The sequence below is a fragment of the Cnephaeus nilssonii genome, assembly GCF_951640355.1.
Source record: "Cnephaeus nilssonii genome assembly, chromosome: 7".
NCBI lineage: Eukaryota > Metazoa > Chordata > Mammalia > Chiroptera > Vespertilionidae > Cnephaeus > Cnephaeus nilssonii.
Window position 1 is genome coordinate 85,745,467 of NC_137078.1, and position 19,919 is coordinate 85,765,385.

A 19,919-nucleotide genomic window follows, 5' to 3' on the forward strand; every position below is an offset into this window, starting at 1 on the left:
ACAAAATGTTAGGAGCAAGAGGTCAGCCTTTTGTGATTATCCAAGTTTTATGTAATAAACGTTTCACTTTTCCAATGGAAAAAAGGTTTTGAAAAAAAGCAGAACGCCAAGGATAGCAGCAAGAAAGTTAAGTTCTTAAAAACATCCACTTAATGGCCTGGCCAGCATGGCTCAGTGGATGAGCATCAACCTATGAACCAAGAGGTCACAGAGTTCAATTCCAGGTCAAGGCACATGCCCAGGTTGCGGGCTCCATCCCTAGTGTGGGGCGTGCAGGTGGCAGCCAATCAATGATTCTCTCTCATCATTGATGTTTCTATCTCTCGCTCCCTCTCCCTTCCTCTCTTAAATGAATAAAAATATATTATTTTTTAAAAAACATCCACTTAACATTGCCAGTTGTCAGAAAGCAGGCTGAAAAATGGCAAAGCTTGGTGAGACACCAACTCTTGGGGGAAAAAAACCACAGTACCCATTAAGCCACATATTACTACAGAACTTGTAACTTTTTTCTCTGCCTTATTACAGCCTCAATCTTTTCCAACTTTAATTTCCATAGTTTTATCACTTCAATCATTCCCTTTGCATTTCTTTCAGGCTCATTCTTCACCTCTTTCTACATCGTGTAAATTCATTTTCTATACATTGTTTTCCCTTAAGCACAGTTCTGTCCTCCATTAATATTCCCACATTCCTTCACACTAAGTTTCAAGTAGTTAAGACCCAATTATACTCCCATAAAGGACTGAACTGTTATGTGATACTTGTGTTATTTCCAGAGCTTTTATTAAAGCTTTTATTATTCAGTATAATACCTCTCCTGTTCTTTCTAGTTCCTTCTCTCCTTCCCTAAAAGTCTTAAGAATTGTAAGCGGATTACCTTTTTAACACTTTCTTCTTCCTCTTGGCGTTTCTCATAGTGTGAGAAGTCATCAAAAATGGAAGTGGTGTGCTTGTAGCTGGCTATGATTTTCAACACCTGCTTAGCCTTTTCCAGAGGCACTTCCTGAGTGTCCCTGGAGTTGGTCACTGGTTTATTCTCGTTGTTCTCTAGGCGAATGTGTCGCAGCTGGCTATTGGGAACGTCCTTCACAAAAATCCACCTGACATCAAAACGACCCTTCCATTTGTCCTGGGACCACACACCTGCACATGTGTTATAGTCCACAGCAGATTTCATTTCTGCAACGCCACAGAAGTGTCCACTGCCGTTGACACTGAAAAGTAAGTAAACGGGGCCTTTCCCGTTCATGGAGCGATAAGCAGCATCCAGTCTCTTGTTACCATGCTCTGTGCTGCACCAGATATTATACTTAATGGAACGGTGGATATCGTCCTCAGAGTAGCTCTTAATGATGAAAACCCGGCCATGTTTCAGATTCCAGTCAAAATCCTTAGGGTTATAATTATTAATGGACCGTAGCTTCTCCAACACTGGGTGAGGTTCTGAAGGAGTAGATCCAGATCCAGCCTGAGACTGTCCTACTCCATTACCATCCACCCCATTATGACCAAACCCACTGCCACGGTTCCGAGGTGCTACCCAGCGGGTTGGCTGAGCTGCCTGTTGTTGGACTGAGAGCTGGGCAGGCTGTGGTGGAGGTGGGGGCAATGGCTGTGTCTGTTGCCCTACTGATGCTTGAGCCACTGGTGGGCTATTGTTAGCCTGTTGACCAACAGGCTGGGGAGACCCCTGGGTTGGCTGCTGACCTATATTCTGAACCAAAGCCTGTGAGGGGGCTTTTGCCACAGGACCCTTGTTATCCCAAGTTCCAATATCCATGTTATGCTTTATTGGGGGTGGTGGAAGACTTGACCCTGCAATGCCATTCTTTGTCTTCAACTTAGGTTGCTGTTTAGCAGGCTTGCTAGCAATATCAGCCCAAGATGCTGGTTTTGGAGGAGCAATGGTAGCTGGAGGCAAACTATTAGAAGCCACAATGTTACTAGTAATGGACCCACTACCAACAGCAGAGCCTACAACTTTTGGAACATTACTTGCAACTTCTGTGCTACTCAACTTCAGTGCTGCCATCCCTTGGTCTATAGTATTCATGCCAGGAGCTTTATTGAGGGTCTCACTGGCAAAAGCGGACTGTCCATCAATCATGGCTCCACCTAAGGAGCTAGGTGCATAAGCATAATTGCTACTATATCCAGAGCTCTGAGTAGACTGTCCCTGAGAACTGTTATTTCCCCAAGCTGAGAAGTCAATACCACTGGGAAAGAAGTTAAAACCATGCTGACCAAGAAACGGAGTGCTACCAAGGGCTCCTGGTTGTCCAAACATGGCATCCGGTAGGAAGTGAGGCTCTCCGTTGCTCAGCTGTCCGTAAGAAGTTAGATAGGGCATGGCTGTGTCACCCCCAGTAGACCAAGCAGCTTCACCCAAAGAATAGGAGAAGCCAATGGAGGGACTGTAGTAACTGGGTAGGTAGGAATCTGACATGGCAGTATACGCATTATTCTGTGGAAGAAGAAAAAAAAACACAACTAAACTAAACACAAAAATAAATAATCAGGACATTTCCTTTCCCAATTATTCATATAATTCAACTATTTCATCCATTACCATAAAAAAGGAGAGTGACCATTTCAGATGGTCGCATCTCAACAACTATTAAACTATTAAAACCATCCTATAATAGGTAAACTAAGACAAAAAGAATTGGAAATTTAAAAGTTCTCTCCCAAAAATCTGTGTAGCCATTCCTCAGCCATAAACCAAAAAGCAAGGTTCTGCAACTATATTTAAAGAGCAATAGTATCTGTGTGTCAAGAAAACTTCTTAAATCTTATTAAATATTTTTATGGTATGATTTTTGCATTCATAAATCCTGCACTGTAATCTGTTAAAATATTGGTGCATGAATTTATTTCCTTTTTTAAAATATATTTTCATGATTTCAAAGAGGAAGGGAGAGGGAGAGAAAGAAACATCAATGATGAGAGAGAATCATCAATCGGCTGCCTCTTCCACACTCCCTACTGGGCCAATGCCCTAACCAGGAATCAAACCGTGAACTGGTTACATAGGTCAATGCTCAACCACTGAGGCACACCAGCCAGGCTATTTTCAATTATCAAAGTATAAAAAGAATACACGATTTAAAGACATTTTGGTATGTGTCAAATAAATTTGTGTTTTTAAAATAAAAACAAGATTGCCCTGGCCAGTTTGGCTCAGTGGGCCTGCGGACTCAAGGGTCCCAGGTTCGATTCCTGTCAAGGGCATGTACCTTGGTTGCGGGCACATCCCCAGTAGGAGGTGTGCAGGAGGCAGCTGATCAATGTTTCTCTCTCATTGATGTTTCTAACTCTCTATCACTCTCCCTTCCTCTCTGTAAAAAATCAATAAAATATATTTAAAAAAACAAGGTTCACTACATCTAATTTACAGTGGTAGCCTCTTGGCAAACCATCTGGGAACATAAACAGATGTCACTATTTAATTATAACCTGGAAAGGAAATGTACAGTAGCTTCCAGAGAAAAAGAACTAGAAAAAATGTTGCTACCTGTTCTGCTTCTCCTATAAAATGAATTGCTATAATCTAAAATGCACACCAAACTTTTCCATTAAAAACAGAGGAGTATATCTCAGTCTGTGTGGCACAGTGGTTGAACATCAAACTATGAACCAGGAGGTCACTGTTCGATTCCCGATCAGGGACATGCCCAGTTGTGGGCTCCATCCCCAGAAGGGGGTGTGCAGGAGGCAGATGATCGATGCCGTTTCTCTCTCACCAATATCTCTCTCTCTCTCCCCTCCTCTTGCTCTAAAAATCAATTGTAAAAAACATATAAAAACAGGAGTATAATTCTAAAGATACCATACAGTCCATTATCTTTTAAAAAAGGAATTATTCTAAAGAATAACCAAAAATATAGACTTATATGCAACTAGTCTTCACATTAGAAGACAGATTGCAAAAACCTCAATCATTCTTGATTTTTAGTTTGTGCTGAACCTATTTTCCCTTTTTTTATAAATTCTATAGCTCACAGAATAATCCCTTAAATGAGTATTTAAGCTAGAGATAATATGGAGTTTTATTCTTAAGCGATTTGGATGACTACCACTATCTTAAGCCTTAAGTTTATATTACCAAAGGTAAGAATACTACTCCCTAGCCACTAAAACACATCTCTTGAAGATTAAACATTTCCAGTCATGTGGTTTGATAAAATGTGCTTTTCTCTGCCAATTTAAATTTTCCCTAAAAAATAAAATAAAAATCAAGCTGTCTTTCCACACATAGACTTCTCTTAAAATTAAGTATTTCTCAAAGATAGTGTTAATACTTTAGCAAATCCATATTGTATTAAAAATTCAGTCTATAGTGACTGGATTAAGCCTGAAGCATTATTCCAACATAAGGTGATGAAAAACTGATAAAAAAGGTAGATGAATTACTTTTGAAAGTAAACTACAATTGTCAGACTCTCAGATCTATTCAAACAAGATTTCTATTTCCTCACAACATATTTTTTAAGTTTATTTTTTATTGTTGACATTATGATTCTCCCCTTTTCCCCAATGTTTTTTTAACATAAAGACATTTAAGCTTTAGCTTACTTGAGAAAGAAAAAAACAAATTCACTACCACTGGTTATGCCATTATACAGCTAAATGCCTACAACTGAACTAGCAGGTTCTCACATGCCACTGAACTCAAAAATCTGAATTACACAATGTTTCACAAGAACTACCTAGAATTATATTTCCAAATGCTCCCACTCTCCCTGTTATAATTACGTAAGCAAACTACTTCAATAGCAAGAATCTATTAATAGTTCATTCCTCTACTTCCTTCTCTACTTTTCCTGATTAACTGGTTATCTTCTGCAAAAACTTTTTTCCAATCACTTAAGTGAGTTCTATATATACAATGCAGAAAATTTTACATAAGGAATCTAAAAGTTTTATGTAAGAATTAGGTCCAAATATGGACATACACTAATATGCCAAGTTATTCTAGACTATTACATCTATCACACAGCATCTGTTCAGAATTTATATAAATGTTCCATAAGCTTTTTCTTCTTTTAGGGTATTTTGGATGAGTTATTCCCTTTTGGTTTATTAATCTGGAAGCTATATTTGCCACAACTTTATAACTATGTCTTTGGGACAAAAGGTATTTATTTATACATAAGAGCTGCCACATTAAAGAAGTTTCTATATACACAGGTCATGAACCTGTATGCAACTAATCTTCACATTAGAAGATAGGTTAAATTACAAAAACCTCAATAATTTTTATCTTAATTTGTGCTACACAGTATTTTACCTTTTTTTAACTCCATTTTATAAATCCTAAAGCTCCCTATATGAGAATCCAAAGTTGTTCTCTATAAATAAAGATACAGCTCAACTCCAAAAACTAGAACCTAACGGCAAAATAGTTCTAATCTAAGATCCCACTAACTAGTTAGCAGAGGAGAATACCCAGTTCTGCAGCGTTGAATAAATTTCAGGTGACTAATACTTTTATTAGTTTTTCCCATCACATATAAATCCAATTTTCAGAAAAGATAAAGGGTTTGGGGTGAAAACTCAGAATGTTTAACACTAGAAAGGATTAAGTTTTACATTGTATATTCTTGGTAAAGAGAAAGAATTACTCAAACAGGTGTTACTGCTAGTACATTGTAAAGTGCATCAGAACTACTCTCAGAATACAATGTTTGCTGACAAGAGAGATGGAAATCCTAAGAATCTATAACATTTGTAACAACTTTTTATAACACACTGACTAGTCGGAAGAAAGTCACCCCGAAAGTGAGACTCGTCCATAGGGAAAAGAAAGAATGGTATACACCCTTTCATCAGGCATGTAAATGGTTAATTACTCACGGGCCTTGCCTGGGGACTCAAGTAAGGTTCAAAATCATCATCATTTAATCCATCCTTCTGATGTACAGATCCATTTTGTACTACGGGGAAAAAATTCAAATTAAGAACGTCTCAGCCATACAATCTCCCACCCAAAGTAGCCAAATATATCCTAACCAGAGGAAAAAAAACCTTACTAAAACAGAGAAATCACGTTTGCATTTCAAAAAAAAAAAAAGCCCAGGATGAGAGTGAACACGCTCGGCAGTATTCGTCCATAAAAATGTCTCCCTCCACCCAAAGCAAGTGGATCCAAAAAGGTCATTTTATTGGCTCCTCTGGATCTCCGTGCCCTCCCGCCTCCCCGCACCCCCTCCACTTGGGTCACATGTGAGTTACTTCCAGAGTAGGATCCACGAGGGTGAAAAACAAAGGCCTTCTAAGACCCACAGGAAACGAAGGACCTGAGACATTTCAAAACCGAGTCCACCCCCACCCTCGGTGAATGACTCCTTGTTCGCTGAAAAGCTGTTGGCCAGCTGGGCGAACACGCCGGGAGGGTCCAACACCGAGGAGTGAGGCACCTGCGGGCCCCGGGGCGCCTCCCGGAGACCCCGCCCCCACCGCTCCGCGGCCCCCGCTCCGGGCCACCGGCGGGGCTCGGCTCACCTTTGTTTCCTTGACCTTTGGGTCTCTGCGGGCGAAGGGAAACGTCGCCGAGCAGCAAGTTATCCGAGGGAGAAAAGGAAAAGAGAAGACACGTTACAGCCGGGCCGGAGGAAGGAATAAAGGAGCAGGCCTCGGGGTAGGCGTCAGGAATGGTGGCGGGGGGGAAGGCTGGAAAACGGGAGGCGGGGGGAAGCGCTAGGCCGGCGGGGCCGCGGAGAAAAAGCGGGGGACGCGCCGGCGGCGACGCGCCGGGGCCCCGGCTTCCAGGAAGGGGAAGGGAACGAGGAAGGAAAACGAGGCCCGCTGAGGAGGAAAGGCGGCGCCGGCGTTGGGCACCGAGGGCCGGGAGGAGCGGGAAGAGCGGGGCTGAGGGCGAGGCGCAGGGCGCGGCCGGCCGGAGAGGCCCGAAACCCGGCCCGCGAGAGGCGCCGCCTCAGATCGGCCCGACCGGGGGCGAAGGGCCCGGGCCTGGTCGGGCTCCCTCTCGCCTCACACAATGGCCGAGGCATGCGGGCCGGGCCTGTACCTGCTCCAGGAGGCTGCTGGCCGACATGGCTCTCGGATCCTCGCGGGTGGCGGCGGCGGCGGGCTCTCCTCAGAGCGTCGGCGGCGGCGGATGAGCCCCAGCGGCGGGAGCAAGCGGCGCGGCAGCGGCTTTTGTCCCTGACACTCTGGGCCTCGGCGGACGCAGCGGAGACACAGCGCGCGGCTCCGGCTCCGGCTCCGATTCGGCGACGCTCTAGCCCGAGAGCTCAACGCCCGTCTCTATGGCTCTACGCGCGCGCCCGCCCCAGGCAGCCCAAGGGAGAGCGCTGAGCGGCGGAGGCGGGCGGCGAGCGCGGCGCGGCGCTGACTCTCGCATTCACTCACCCACGCGGAAGGGGCCCGGCGCGAAGCGCCTCGGGAAGGGCGAGGCGGGGCCGCAGCGCCCTCTGGCGGGCTGGAGGAGCGGAAGCGGCGCGCGCGGCCTTCCCGCCCCCACCGCCTCGGGGTTGGGGCCTAGGAGGGTGGGGACCACGGGGTCGTACCACGAGGTTTTTAACTAATACCTGGACGGAGTAACTTCAGCTGGAGAAACCCCGCAAAAGCCTGCCTCTCCGTGAGGAACCGACCCCTGAAGCCTGAGAGACCTTAAAATAAACCCGCTTCCCAGCTGCAGATGGCACCCCACCCCCACCTGGGAAGAAACCCGAAGAGGGTCACAGAGCCCCCGAGGAAACTTCCCGGGGGCCCGGCCTCAGAAGGCGCCCCTCCCCAGGGGCCCGGTTATCCTCCTCTGTCAGCAGACTGCAAAAGAAAACGTGCCCAGAGAACTAGAACAAAAACATCCACCGAAATGTGGTTCCCTGCAAGAGAGAGGCACCATTTGGCATTGCAGGGAAGAGAACTGACACTTTTTTTTTGTTTGTTTTAGAATCTACAATTTTTTTAGGATAGTCACTGGCCCCCGTAATCGGTGGCCTTTGTTTCCAATGAAGTCAAACCTCACACATCTACACAAAATTTTTTATGACTTTCAACGAGTCCGGAGAATCTATTAGGGTCTATTAAGCCTAGGGACTTCAAAAGGAAATGTCCTGCCCTGGCCCTGTAGCTCCATTGGTTGGAGCGTCGTCCCGCTGAGCCGGGGCTGTTGCTGGTTCCATTGGGTGGGCAGGCTCCTGCAGGGGTCTACTGGTGAGTGCATGGATAAGTGGAACCACGGACCTCTCCCCGCCCCCTCTCCCTGCCGTCCTCTCTCTCTAAAATCCATTTAAAAAAGAAAATGTCCTTATCTATCTGAGGAAGAAGGGAAATTAATGCTACTTGAATACCTGCTCTGTGTTAGGTTTTGTTAAGTGTTTTCAAAGCCTTAATAAAGGCTTTCAGCATCTTCAAAATAACTCAGTCTCTCCATTTTACAATGAGGGGCGGAGGGGGGGGAGGCAGAGAAGTTAAGTAAACGTGTTCAAAGTCACAAAGCTATTAAATAGGTGTATCTGACACCAAGAAGAACATAACAGTGTCAGTCTGCCCCCAAGAGAAGTCCTGTATTCAAGAATCAGAATCCAGAGGTGATCAAAGGATGGGCAAAAGCATTTTTAATCAGAGGCAAAACCCAACTCATGCAGGGATATTTGATCCTAGGATAGCCCAATAGCTTTTGGTATTGCAAATAGTAGTAAACAGATAAATAATGCACTATTAAGTGTCAACCTGATACCATTCACACCCTGGATACAGGAGGCTTTGGTGGACTCAGTAGTAAAATAAATGATAACATGACATATTGGATTTTGCATCATAATTATGCTCCCAGTGCTCAATTCATTTTTTTTCTGCCTGTAATCGCATTTATGGTTGGGATAAATAAGGGCAGATACCACATGTGATGGACTTCTGGAAAAGACAATAAAATGTCAAGTTGCAGAGCCATAGATCCCATCAAGGGAATAAAAGAAACCTAGTAACCCTCTTTTAAAGCTACTCAGCCAGTTAACCCCGTGGCCCAGATTTATGTATATAAACTGTAAGCAGTTGCCTACACTTACCCTTGAAATCAGCATAGTAAAAGGAAGATTGACCGGGAGTCAAACCTGGGAGGGGGAGGGACTAGATACTGGTTTCCCGACCAGATATGCAACATCTGGTAAATTACTAAACCTTTCAGAGATTTCCTCATTTGATAAAGGGGATAATATCTCCTTAAAAGGCTGGTTGTGAAGATAACATTAAAAAAAAAAAGACATTAAAGCAAGCTAGTACATTGTAGATTCCTATAATTCCATTAAGGCATGGTAGTGAAGATTCCCTCCTCCCAGTAATGATATCTTCGTGGTGCCTGAAATTATTAGTTCCTTTGGGATTACTTACTATCATCTGGGAGTTCCCAGTTAAAATGCAAATATTCTTGGAGAGAAGGGGAATCTCTAAAGGTTTAGAGATTCACAACCTGGTTGATTCACAACCAGCCTTTTAAGGAGATATTATCCCCTTTATCAAATGAGGAAATCTTCACTACCAGGCCTTCATGGAATTATAGGAATCTATAATGTACTGGATTTTAGTTCACCAGATTGGTTTTGATAGGCCCTTGAACAGAACACACAAGACTAATGTATTTAATTCCTGGGAAGAGGGAGAGGAAGTCGGGAGTGAGGGGTATCATTTTATGTGACAGACCCCTCATGGTTTGAGAAAACAAAACTGTACTAGTCATGGGTCTGTGTTCCAGTTGCAGCTCTGCAACTGGGTAGATAAAGCATTCAATCCCTCTTTCAACCAGTATTTATTGAGGGCCAGGCAATGTGCTGGAGAGAACGACTTAAGAGTTCACTTTCCCTTGAAGCGTCTAGACTAGTCAGGGAAACCGACTGTAAGCAAATAGTTATTCAGTTGAAGTTGCGCAAAGTGCAATGAGAAAGCACAGAGGAACCTGGCCTGGGGGATGTGGGGGGACAAAGGAAGTTTTCCCTGAGGTGGTGAGCTTCAGCTAAAGCCTGAAGGACAACCAGAAATTGACCAGACAATGAGAGAAGGGAGTGGGGGAACAATAGTGCAAAGGCCCCAAGCAGGGAAAGTGCTTGGCGCGGGTGAGGAACTGAAAGAAGGCCAGAATGACTGGCACATAATGAGAGAGAGGGTGGCACCAGGTAAACTGGAGAATCGGGCAGAAAGGAGAAATATAGGAACTTAAGATGTTAGCTACAAATGATCAGCTGGTAAAAGATTAATAGCAAAGCATTCTCAGGTTTATGTTTTGTTGTGTGTGTGTTTTTTTTTAATATATTTTGTTGATTTTTTACAGAGAAGAAGGAGAGGGATAGAGAGTTAGAAACATTGATGAGAGAGAAACATCGATCAGCTGCCTCCTGCACACCTCCTACTGGGGATGTGCCCGCAACCAAGGTACATGCCCTTGACTGGAATCGAACCTGGGACCCTTCAGTCCGCAGGCTGATGCTCTATCCCCTGAGCCAAACCAGTTAGGACTCAGGTTTATGTTTTAAGATGATGTTAACTCTTTTTAATTCTGATTGCAGTGTGGGAAATAGATTTAGGGAGAAAAGAGAAGATTAGGAATTAGAAGAGTATTGCAGTAAGTCCAGGCAAAAGGTATGGTACAGCCCTAGCTGGTTTTGCTCAGTGAATAGAGCGGCAGCCTGCGGACTGGAAGGTCCCGGGTTCAATTCTGGCCAAGGGCACATGCCAAGGGTTGCGGCTCTATCCCTAGTAGGGGGCGTGCAGGAGGTAGCCTGATCAATGATTCTCTTTCATCATTGATGTTTCTATCTCTATCTCTCTCTCCCTCTCCTTTCCTCTCTGAAATCAATAAAACTATGTTTTTAAAAAGATATGGTATATCGCTTCTCGGCCTTTTGGCTAAAATCAAGTGTAGTATCTGTTCTTATCAGTTTAATAACTGATACGTCCTCTATCCATGGACAATATATTAAACTAGTAGCCCTGCACATTAATCCATGCACCAGTAGCTCTCTGCGGGGCCTGGCTGCTCTGCACCCACGGCCCAGAGGCCCATCCGCGGCCGGGCGCAGAACACTTGCCTCGTCGCTGCGGTGACGAAGCAAGCATTCTGCCAGGCTGCTCATGCTGCCCGCTGTCAGTGGCCGCCCACCCGGGACTGGGGGACTCCAGCGGGCCTGAGAGGACTGGGTGCCACCATATTGTGACTGAGTGATGGTTCATTTGCATATTGCCCTTTTATTAGATAGGAGGGATTTTTGAAGCTGGGAGTTGGAATAGGAGCAAAAAAAAAAAAAAAGATATGGTATAATATAATGGCAGTGAAGACAGTGAGAAATGGGCATTTTAGGAGGTAAAATTAGAGGTATTGGTGATTGATTGGATTTGAGGGAGGGCATTAAAGGAGGAGCAGGTATCAAGGATGATATCTTATTTTCACCTGAGGACATGCTTAGAGAGAGGAGGGAAAGAGAAAAAAACATAGGTGTTGTTTGTGATCAAACCCAGGTACGTGCCCTGACCGGGAATTGACCTGGCACAAGACAATGCTTAAACAATTGAGCCACCCCAGCCGGCCTGATGGCACCTGATTTGATTTGAGTAATTGGGTGGATGAGGTTTCAGTTTCTAATGTCAGAGGGAATACTGGAGGAGATTTGTAGGGGTGGAGAAAGATTATAAATTTATCTTTGGCTGCTCTGGGCTTCAGGAGAAGATAAAACATCAGATAGAAATGTTCTGTAGACAAAGAGTTTGGAGCATAGAGAGAAAAACAGGGCTTAGAATACAAATCATGGAGATTTGGGGATAGTGATGTTAGTTGAAGCCAAAGGAGTCCGTGATAGATTTCCTCAGAAGAGGAAGAGAAGAAAAGGCCCAGCACCAGACCAGAGAGATGTGAGGGGAACAGAGAGAGTAAATGATTTCCTCACTCAGGCCATCTCCAAGACTTTGTGAAGTAAGAAAGTTAGACCAAAATAACTTCTAAGTTTCCTTCTAGTTTTGCCATTTTAGACTTCTGGAGGGTGGAAGCCAAAGAGCTCTTTCTGGATATATAAAGGGGGCAGTGAGAATAAGAGAGAGAAAAGAAGTGGAATAGGAGGACAGATTTTACATACTAGTAGTCTTAAGGAACAGCAGATCTTATTACCCATCACCCTCTTAGTATGACAGGAGTAGAAGAGACCTTCTTTGAGAAATACTTATATACATCACACAACTGACAGTGTAAAAACTTACTTTAAAGATTTCTCCTGGCTCTCTCTAGTCCACAGTGCACAAAGCTTGCCACTCTCTGGCCCTGTATATTTTTCACTGTGTACTTTGTGCTCCAGGCACACTGAATTTTTTTCCCAAATACTACCCTTTTTTTTTTTTTCTGGAACCCATGATTTCGCACATGCAGTTCTTTCTGCCTCAAATGTCCTTGCCATCTCCCCCACCCAACTTCTATCTTTCTTTTAAGACTGTGATCAGTGAAGGTTTATTTCATCCAGAAAGGAGGTGCTCTATTCTTTGTTCACCCATGATATTGACCTTATAGTAATTTATTTTGGTATATTAAATTTATCTATTGACCTGGCCAGTGTGGCTTATTTGGTTGGGTGTGGTCCCTTGCAACAAAAGGTGGCCGGTTCAAGACCCTATTAGAACTCCTGCCTAGGTTTCTGGCTTGATCCCCGGTAGGGGGCATGCAGAAGGCAGTCAATCGATTTGCTCTCACATGAATGTTTCTCTCTTTCCTTCTCGCTCTAAAAATCAATAAAAAATATTTTTTAAATGTATCTGTTTCCATCAGTATTTCTTTTTCTTTTGGAAGTCTTGGACTCAGTTGAAAATCTAATGAGAGTAATGGATCTTCTCAGAAAAATGCATATACACCTAAATGTTTGCTTACGATCTTATTAAGCATCCCCTGCCCCAAGGCCATCCATCCCATGGACACCAGCTTAAGACAACCAACTAGGTTACATATTGCCTCTCCAATAAAACTATGACTGCTTATAGGACAAAGAACATTTTTGTTATTAATCACTATAATCCAATGCTAAGTAAATGTTTGTTGAATTAATTTATCTCACTTATTTTCAAAATTCTCCCTAGTAAAATCAATCTCCATTTTACTAATGAAAACCTGGTGGGGCCATTAGTGTTAAAATCAAATGTGCAGCCCAGCCTGCATTGCACAGTGGTTGATCATTGACCTATGAACGGGCCACGATTCAATTCCCGATCAGGGCACATGCCTGGATTTCAGACTTGATCCCCAGTGAGGGGCATGTAGGAGGCAACCAATCAATGATTCTCTCTCATCATTGATGTTTCTCTTTCCTTCTCCTTTTCTCTCTGAAATCAATAGAAATATTTTTTTAAAGTTAACTGTGCAGACATAACTAGCTTAATCGAATGTTAAAAGGCAGTGTGCTGTATAATTTTGTTTACCAGTCACCCAATACATTCAATAAAAGTGTGTGTGGGGGGGAGGGCAATGTGGAAATCCCAAGATAAGTTGATGGTTGTCTTTAAGTGCAGGTATGTTTTGTGAATTACTAAATGGAGGTGTGAAAAGAGCAACCTGAGACCAGGCTTCAGGAAAAAAGACAGCTGGGCTAGGTGGCCTTAAGACACTAGGAATTCACAGCTGTATATATCCAAGAACAGATGTTAGAGACATCAAGGGCAAAAAAGAATAAGAATCAAGAAAGAGCCAGCAGTTAAGGAACCTTGAAGATTCAACTCAGAGTCTAGAGGTGAGACTAGAATTTTTAAGATTTTTAAAAATTGATTTTTAGAGAGAGAGAGAAACTTCATTGTGGAGAAATATCGGCTGCCTCCTGCAGGCCCCCTACAGAGGACTGAGCCCGAAACCCGGCCATGTGCCTTTGACAGGGATTGAACCAGCAACCTTTCAGTGCACAGCGATGCCCAACAAACTGAGCCACGCTAGCCAGGGCTAAAGCAGAAATGCTTAGCAGTCCTCCAGGAAGTGAGAAAAGTAATGATAATGTAATGAGTTTTTCATAAATCTAAATTTATTCAAAATAGAGGACTATTCTTTATTCTGAGATTATTTCTCTCCTACCTTTTTGAGGTAAAAATGCCCTTTCTTTTCAAATGATGCTAATAACAGTTGGCTATTAAAAAATATATCCACATTGCCCTAGCTCAGTGGTCGGCAAACTCATTAGTCAACAGAGCCAAATATCAACAGTTACAACGATTGAAATTTCTTTTGAGAGCCAAATTTTTTAAACTTAAACTTCTTCTAACGCCACTTCTTCAAAATAGACTCTCCCAGGCCGTGGTGTTTTGTGGAAGAGCCACACTCAAGGGGCCAAAGAGCCTCATGTGGCTCGCGAGCCGCAGTTTGCCGACCACGGCCATAGCTGGTTTGGCTCAGTGGATGGAGTGTCGGCCTGTGGACTGAAGGATCCCGGGTTTGATTTCTGTCTAGGGCATGTGCCAGGTTGTAGACTTAATTCCCAATAGAGGGAATGCAGGAGGCAGCTGATCAATGATTCTCTCTCATCATTGATGCTTCTTTTATATATATATATATATATATATATATATATATATATATATGTATATGTATATGTATATGTATGTATATATATTGATTTTTTACAGAGAGGAAGGGAGAGGGATAGAGAGTTAGAAACATGGATGAGAGAGAAACATCAATCAGCTGCCTCCTGCACACCCGCTACTGGGGATATGCCCACAACCAAGGTACATGCCCTTGACTGGAATCGAACCTGGGACCCTTGAGTCCGCAGGCCGACGCTCTATCCACTGAGCCAAACCGGTTAGGGCCATTGATGCTTCTATATCTCTCTCCCTCTCCCTTCCTCTCTGAAATCAATAAAAATATATATATTTTAAAAATATATCCATATTTGGTAAAATATGATCTTGGGTCCAGCTGATGTGGCTCAGTGGTTGAGCATTGACCTGTGAACCAGGAGGTCAGAGTTTGATTCCCAGTCAAGCCACATGCCCAGGTTGCCGACTCGATTCCCAGTAGGAGGTATACAGGAGGTGGCCAATTGCCAATTGATAATTCTCATCATTGATGTTTCTATCTCTCTTTCCCTCTCCCTTCCTCTCTGAAATCAATAAAAATATTTTTAAATGTATATATAATCTTGGGAACCTCATGTTGGTTACTAAGACTTTGGTGTGTGTGGGGGTCTCTTTTATTGATACATGGAGTCTAAAAGTCCACATAGCACTGTGCTAAGGAACAGTTTACATTATAATCTCAATCTAAGACAATAGACTGGAGAGAAAAATGAAGCATAAACAAGATTTCTGGAAATAGCGCCAAGGGGAAGTGAAGCTAAGGAGTCCCTGGAAGGACTGGTTCCATATTCATCTGTGCCAAGAAAAAAATAGTTAAACCAATGCATCCAAACTATCTGTGGCAATTTTCACTGATAAATTCTTTTGGTCCTTGGGTGGTAGCTACAAAGAACTTAAATAATTAAGAATATGAGAGGACATGTCCAATTTGATCAAAAAGGCTAATCAGAATGTCTCAGTCAATGAAGGAATTAACTTAGCATTTCTGAGGCATAGTACTTTAATTTTTGTCTCTGGAGCTGGAGAATATTTTCTTTTTGTTCCGTTGGCAAAGACTTTATAATACTATCAATGTTCTATGGAGTAGGTTCCTTGTATAAAACTGGCAGGAGTAGGTTCCCTGTATAAAACTGGCACATGGGATTGGGCTTAGCAAAGAAATGAAGGAGTTCTAACCAGTGACACTGACATCAGCATCATCTCAAACAAGGCCATTAACAAGTCAGTACTTCCTGTGACAGGTGGACAGATGAGCTGGGTTCTAAAATCCTTCATCAGGTAAGTGGACTTTCCCAAGCTCCAGTACGCCTCTCCAGCACTCTTGAGAGATGGTGAGTGGGATTTGCTGCCCATCAGATAGAAAATCATATCAGCTTCCACTGCCCCAGCTCTCTGAAATCCCAACTAAATTACATCATGATCTAGGCCCGGTCCAAAAACTAAAAATTTTAATATACTAAAAGTTGAATGTAAAAAAACATAACAATTTAAGGAGCAACTGAACATGTTATCAAATAAAACATCATCATTATAAAGTGATTTGTTAAAGGGTTCCTTTTAGATATTAAGCATCTTTAGTTCATTTTAAAACTATTTCATTAATTTGATGGGTACCCTATCCTTCAAATGTATGTTGTTTAGAATAGAAGAGAGCCCTAGCTGGTTTGGCTCAGTGGATAGAGCATCAGCCTGCGGACTGAAGGGTCCTGGGTTCGATTCCAGTCAAGGGCAAATGCCCGGGTTGCAGGCTCGATCCCCAGTAGAGAGCATGCAGGAGGCAGCTGGTCAATGATTCTCTCTCATCATTGATGTTTCTATCTATCCTTCCCTCTCCTTTCCTCTCTGAAATAAATAAAAATATATTAAAAATTAAAAAAAAATTAAAAAATAGAGTAGAAGATAAATATGTTAGTTTCCGCAATGTAAAATGAAGTAAATAATCCACCACATAGGACTGTTGTGAGGATCAAACGGTTTAACATATGTAAAGTGCTTAGAACAATGCTTGTTTGGTACATAGTTTCCCTTCAATAAGTATTGGTTATTATTATGACTACTAGAGGCCCAGTGCTCAGATTTGTGCACCAGTGGGGTCCCTCAGCCTGGCCTGCAGGGATCAGGCTGAAACCGGCTCTCTGACATCCCCCGAAGGTCCCAGATTGCGAGAGGGCTCAGGCCAGGCTAAGGGATCCCACTGGTGCACAATTGGGCTGGGGAGGGACCACAGGAAGGCTCCAGGGCATGTCTGGCCCATCTCACCCAGTCCCGATCGGCCAGATCCCAGCTGCAAGCTAACCTACCAGTCGGAGCGTCTGCCCCTGGTGGTCAGTGCATGTCATAGCGACTGGTCTAACAGTCAGACACTTAGCATATTAGGCATATCTACACTAATAAAAGAGAAACATGCAAATTGACCATACCTCTGCTATGCCCACAAGCCACGCCCACCAGCCAATCAGGAGTAAGTATGCAAATTAACCCAACCAAGATGGCTGCGGCCACGGAGCGAGCAGGAGGCTTGGGTTTCCCCAGCGATGGAGGAAGCCAAGCTTCCTGGCCTGCTCTGGCCTCCGCTCAAGGCTACAAAGTTTCAGTTATAGAAGATAAATAAACCCCAGATACCAGGGCCTCTGCTTGGGTCACCATGGGGCATGGCCAGCCTGCAAACTACCACAGGCCCCTCGCCCAGGCCACCCCATGCCCCAAGGGAACCCCCACCCTGATCCAGGACACCCTTCAGGGCAAACCAGCCGGCCCCCATCCTATCTAATAAAAGAGTAATATGCAAACTGACCATCACTCCAACACACAAGATGGCTGCCCCCATGTGGTCAAAGATGGCTGCCCCCATGTGGACACAAGATGGCCGCCACAAGATGGCCAGCAGGGGAGGGCAGTTGGGAGGGGCCAGGCCTGCAAGGGAGGGCAGTTGTGGGCAATCAGACCAGCAGGGGAGGGCAGTTGGGAGGGACCAGGCCTGCAAGGGAGGGCAGTTGGGGCGATCAAGCCTGCAGGGGAGGGTAGTAAGAGGTGACCAGGCCGGCAAAGGAGGGAAGTTGGGGGCGACTGGGCCTGCAGGGAAGGGCAGTTTGGGGGGGCCATGCCTGCAGGGGAGGGCAGTTAGGGGGGACCAGGCCTGCAGGGGAGGGCAGTTAGGGGCAATCAGGCTGGCAGGGGAGCAGTTAGGTATCAATCAGGCTGGCAGGGGAATGGTTAAGGGGTGATCAGGCTGGCAGGCAGAAGCGGTTAGGGTCAATCAGGAAGGCAGGCAGGCGAGCATTTGCGAGCCAGCAGTCCTGGATTGTGAGAGGGATGTCCGACTGCCCGTTTAGGCCCGGGATCGGGCCTAAACGGGCAGTCGGACATCCCTCGAGGGGTCCCAGATTGGAGAGGGTGCAGGCTGGGCTGAGGGACACACACCCCCATGCACGAATTTTGTGCACCAGGCCTCTAGTATAAACACACACACACACACACACACACACACACACACACACACACACACTAGAGGCCTGGTGCATGAAAATTCATGCATTGGAGGGGGGGTCCCTCAGCCCGGCCTACCCCCTCTCACAGTCCGGGAGCCCTCAGGGGCAGGAGGTGATCCGGCGATCAGGGGAAGGCGATGCCCCATCACACCTCTGTTGCTGCCACTGCCAGCAGCGCAAGCCTCGGGCCGGCCCTGGGGGGCTGAGGGGACTGGGGGACTCCAGAGACAGGCACGCAGCAAGGCTGGACTCTGTGGGCTCCAACATCCTTGAGGGCATGACAGTCAATTAGCATAGTCCCTCCTTATTGGCTGTGGGTGCCGCCATCTTTGCGATGGCATGAGGGTCAATTAGCATATTCCCTCTTTATTAGATAGGATAGATTGTATCAAGTATCTATCAAGCTCTACTACATGCCAGGCACTGTTCCAGAGGCTGTAGAAACAGTAGTGACTAAGAGCTAAGAAAGGTCTCTGCTCTCATGGAACTTGCATTCTAGTTGGGGGAGAGAAAAATAAATGTATGTCAGGTGATATGTAAAATGGAGAAAAATAAATAAAGCGGGGTAAAGGAAAATAGGAAGCTTAGTGTGGAGAAAGGTTGCCATTTTTTATAGTGTGGATTGTCAGGGAAGTCTTCTCTAAGGTAACATGAACAGACTTGAAGTGAGAAAATAAGCTTTGCAGTTATCTAGGGAACAGTGTACTAACAGATTATTAAATAAAAAAATAATAAAGCTACCAAAATAAGTAGGTCTAGGTTTGTAATACCTAATACGAAGCGACAGGATCTGTAAAGAAGCTATGCCCCACCTAAGGTAGGCCTCAGTTCCAGTCAAGTGTTGCTATGAGGAAATGTGAACCAGTGTTATCAGATCTTCTATTTTTTAAAACTGTATCTTGTATTTTTTCATGGGAATTGCCTTAACTTTTGAAAATGTATAGGCATAAATGCATATATAAATGTTCATCAAAAGACATGCAAGAATGTTCAGAGGCATTATTTATAGCAGCCCCTAACTGGAAACTGCCCAAGTGCCCATCATTAGAATGGATCAGCTGTGGCATAGTAACAGTTTCTACACAGCAATGAGGAGGAACCAACTACAGTTTTTACACATTATGGGTGAATCTCACAATATAATGTTGAGTGGGCAAAAAGCCAGTCCCAAGAGTTCAAAAACAGGTAAAAAGCTATGGTTTTAGAGCTATGGTATAGTGGTTACCCTGGCTGGGTGAGGTGCTGGTAAATTTTTTTTCTTGATCTGGAAACTGATTTCATGGGTGTGTTCAGTCTGTTAAATTTATCAAATTGTTCAGTGAATTGTGACTTCCCTGTTTGCATTATACTTCAATAAAAAGTTAAAACAAATAAAAACATGAGCCAAAGTAAGTCTTCAGGCTGAATCAGGACTGTGGAATTCTAGTCTGCTCTGTAATACATAATTTCTTTAGAGAAAACATCAAAGAAATTACCCCCAAAAAAAACAAAAAAAATTTTTTGAAATGCAGTTAAACCCTTCTGTGTATGCTTTCCTTAGAGAGGCTCCTACAAAGCCCAATGAGGAACTTTATCTTCTGGGTCATTACCCAGCCTCACACTAACCCTTATATATGATCCAATACTATTGTTCATTCTTATCCTCAAACTAGAAAAATAAATATATATACATACACACATTACAAGCCATAACTACCAGTAAAGATAGAGAATTGGAAACCACACATGCAGGAGAACCCAGAGTCAATTTCAAAGTAGGGTCTGGTCTACTTTAGGTTGAAAAGGCACCCGATGTCTTTAGGCTGAGAGGCTCATAAGAGTAGAAATTTCTGGTAGTTGTGAAGAGGTAGTAGGAATCATACTTGGCTTAAAGAG

At 44.1% G+C, this 19,919-nt stretch overlaps 1 protein-coding gene across 1 annotated transcript in view; it reads right to left on the reverse strand.

The window, feature by feature from the left end:
- The window catches only part of YTHDF2 (YTH N6-methyladenosine RNA binding protein F2), a 28,368-nt gene extending 19,602 nt beyond the window's left edge, over positions 1 to 8,766 (reverse strand). The window contains exons 1-4 of the mRNA XM_079777203.1: positions 7,034 to 8,766; positions 6,508 to 6,532; positions 5,860 to 5,939; positions 881 to 2,467 (exon numbers count right to left, since the gene is read on the reverse strand). Coding sequence (XP_079633329.1) covers positions 881 to 2,467; positions 5,860 to 5,939; positions 6,508 to 6,532; positions 7,034 to 7,060 — 1,719 coding nt within the window. The 5' untranslated portion in view covers positions 7,061 to 8,766. The remainder of the gene's footprint in view (positions 1 to 880; positions 2,468 to 5,859; positions 5,940 to 6,507; positions 6,533 to 7,033) is intronic.
- Positions 8,767 to 19,919: the final 11,153 nt, after the last annotated feature.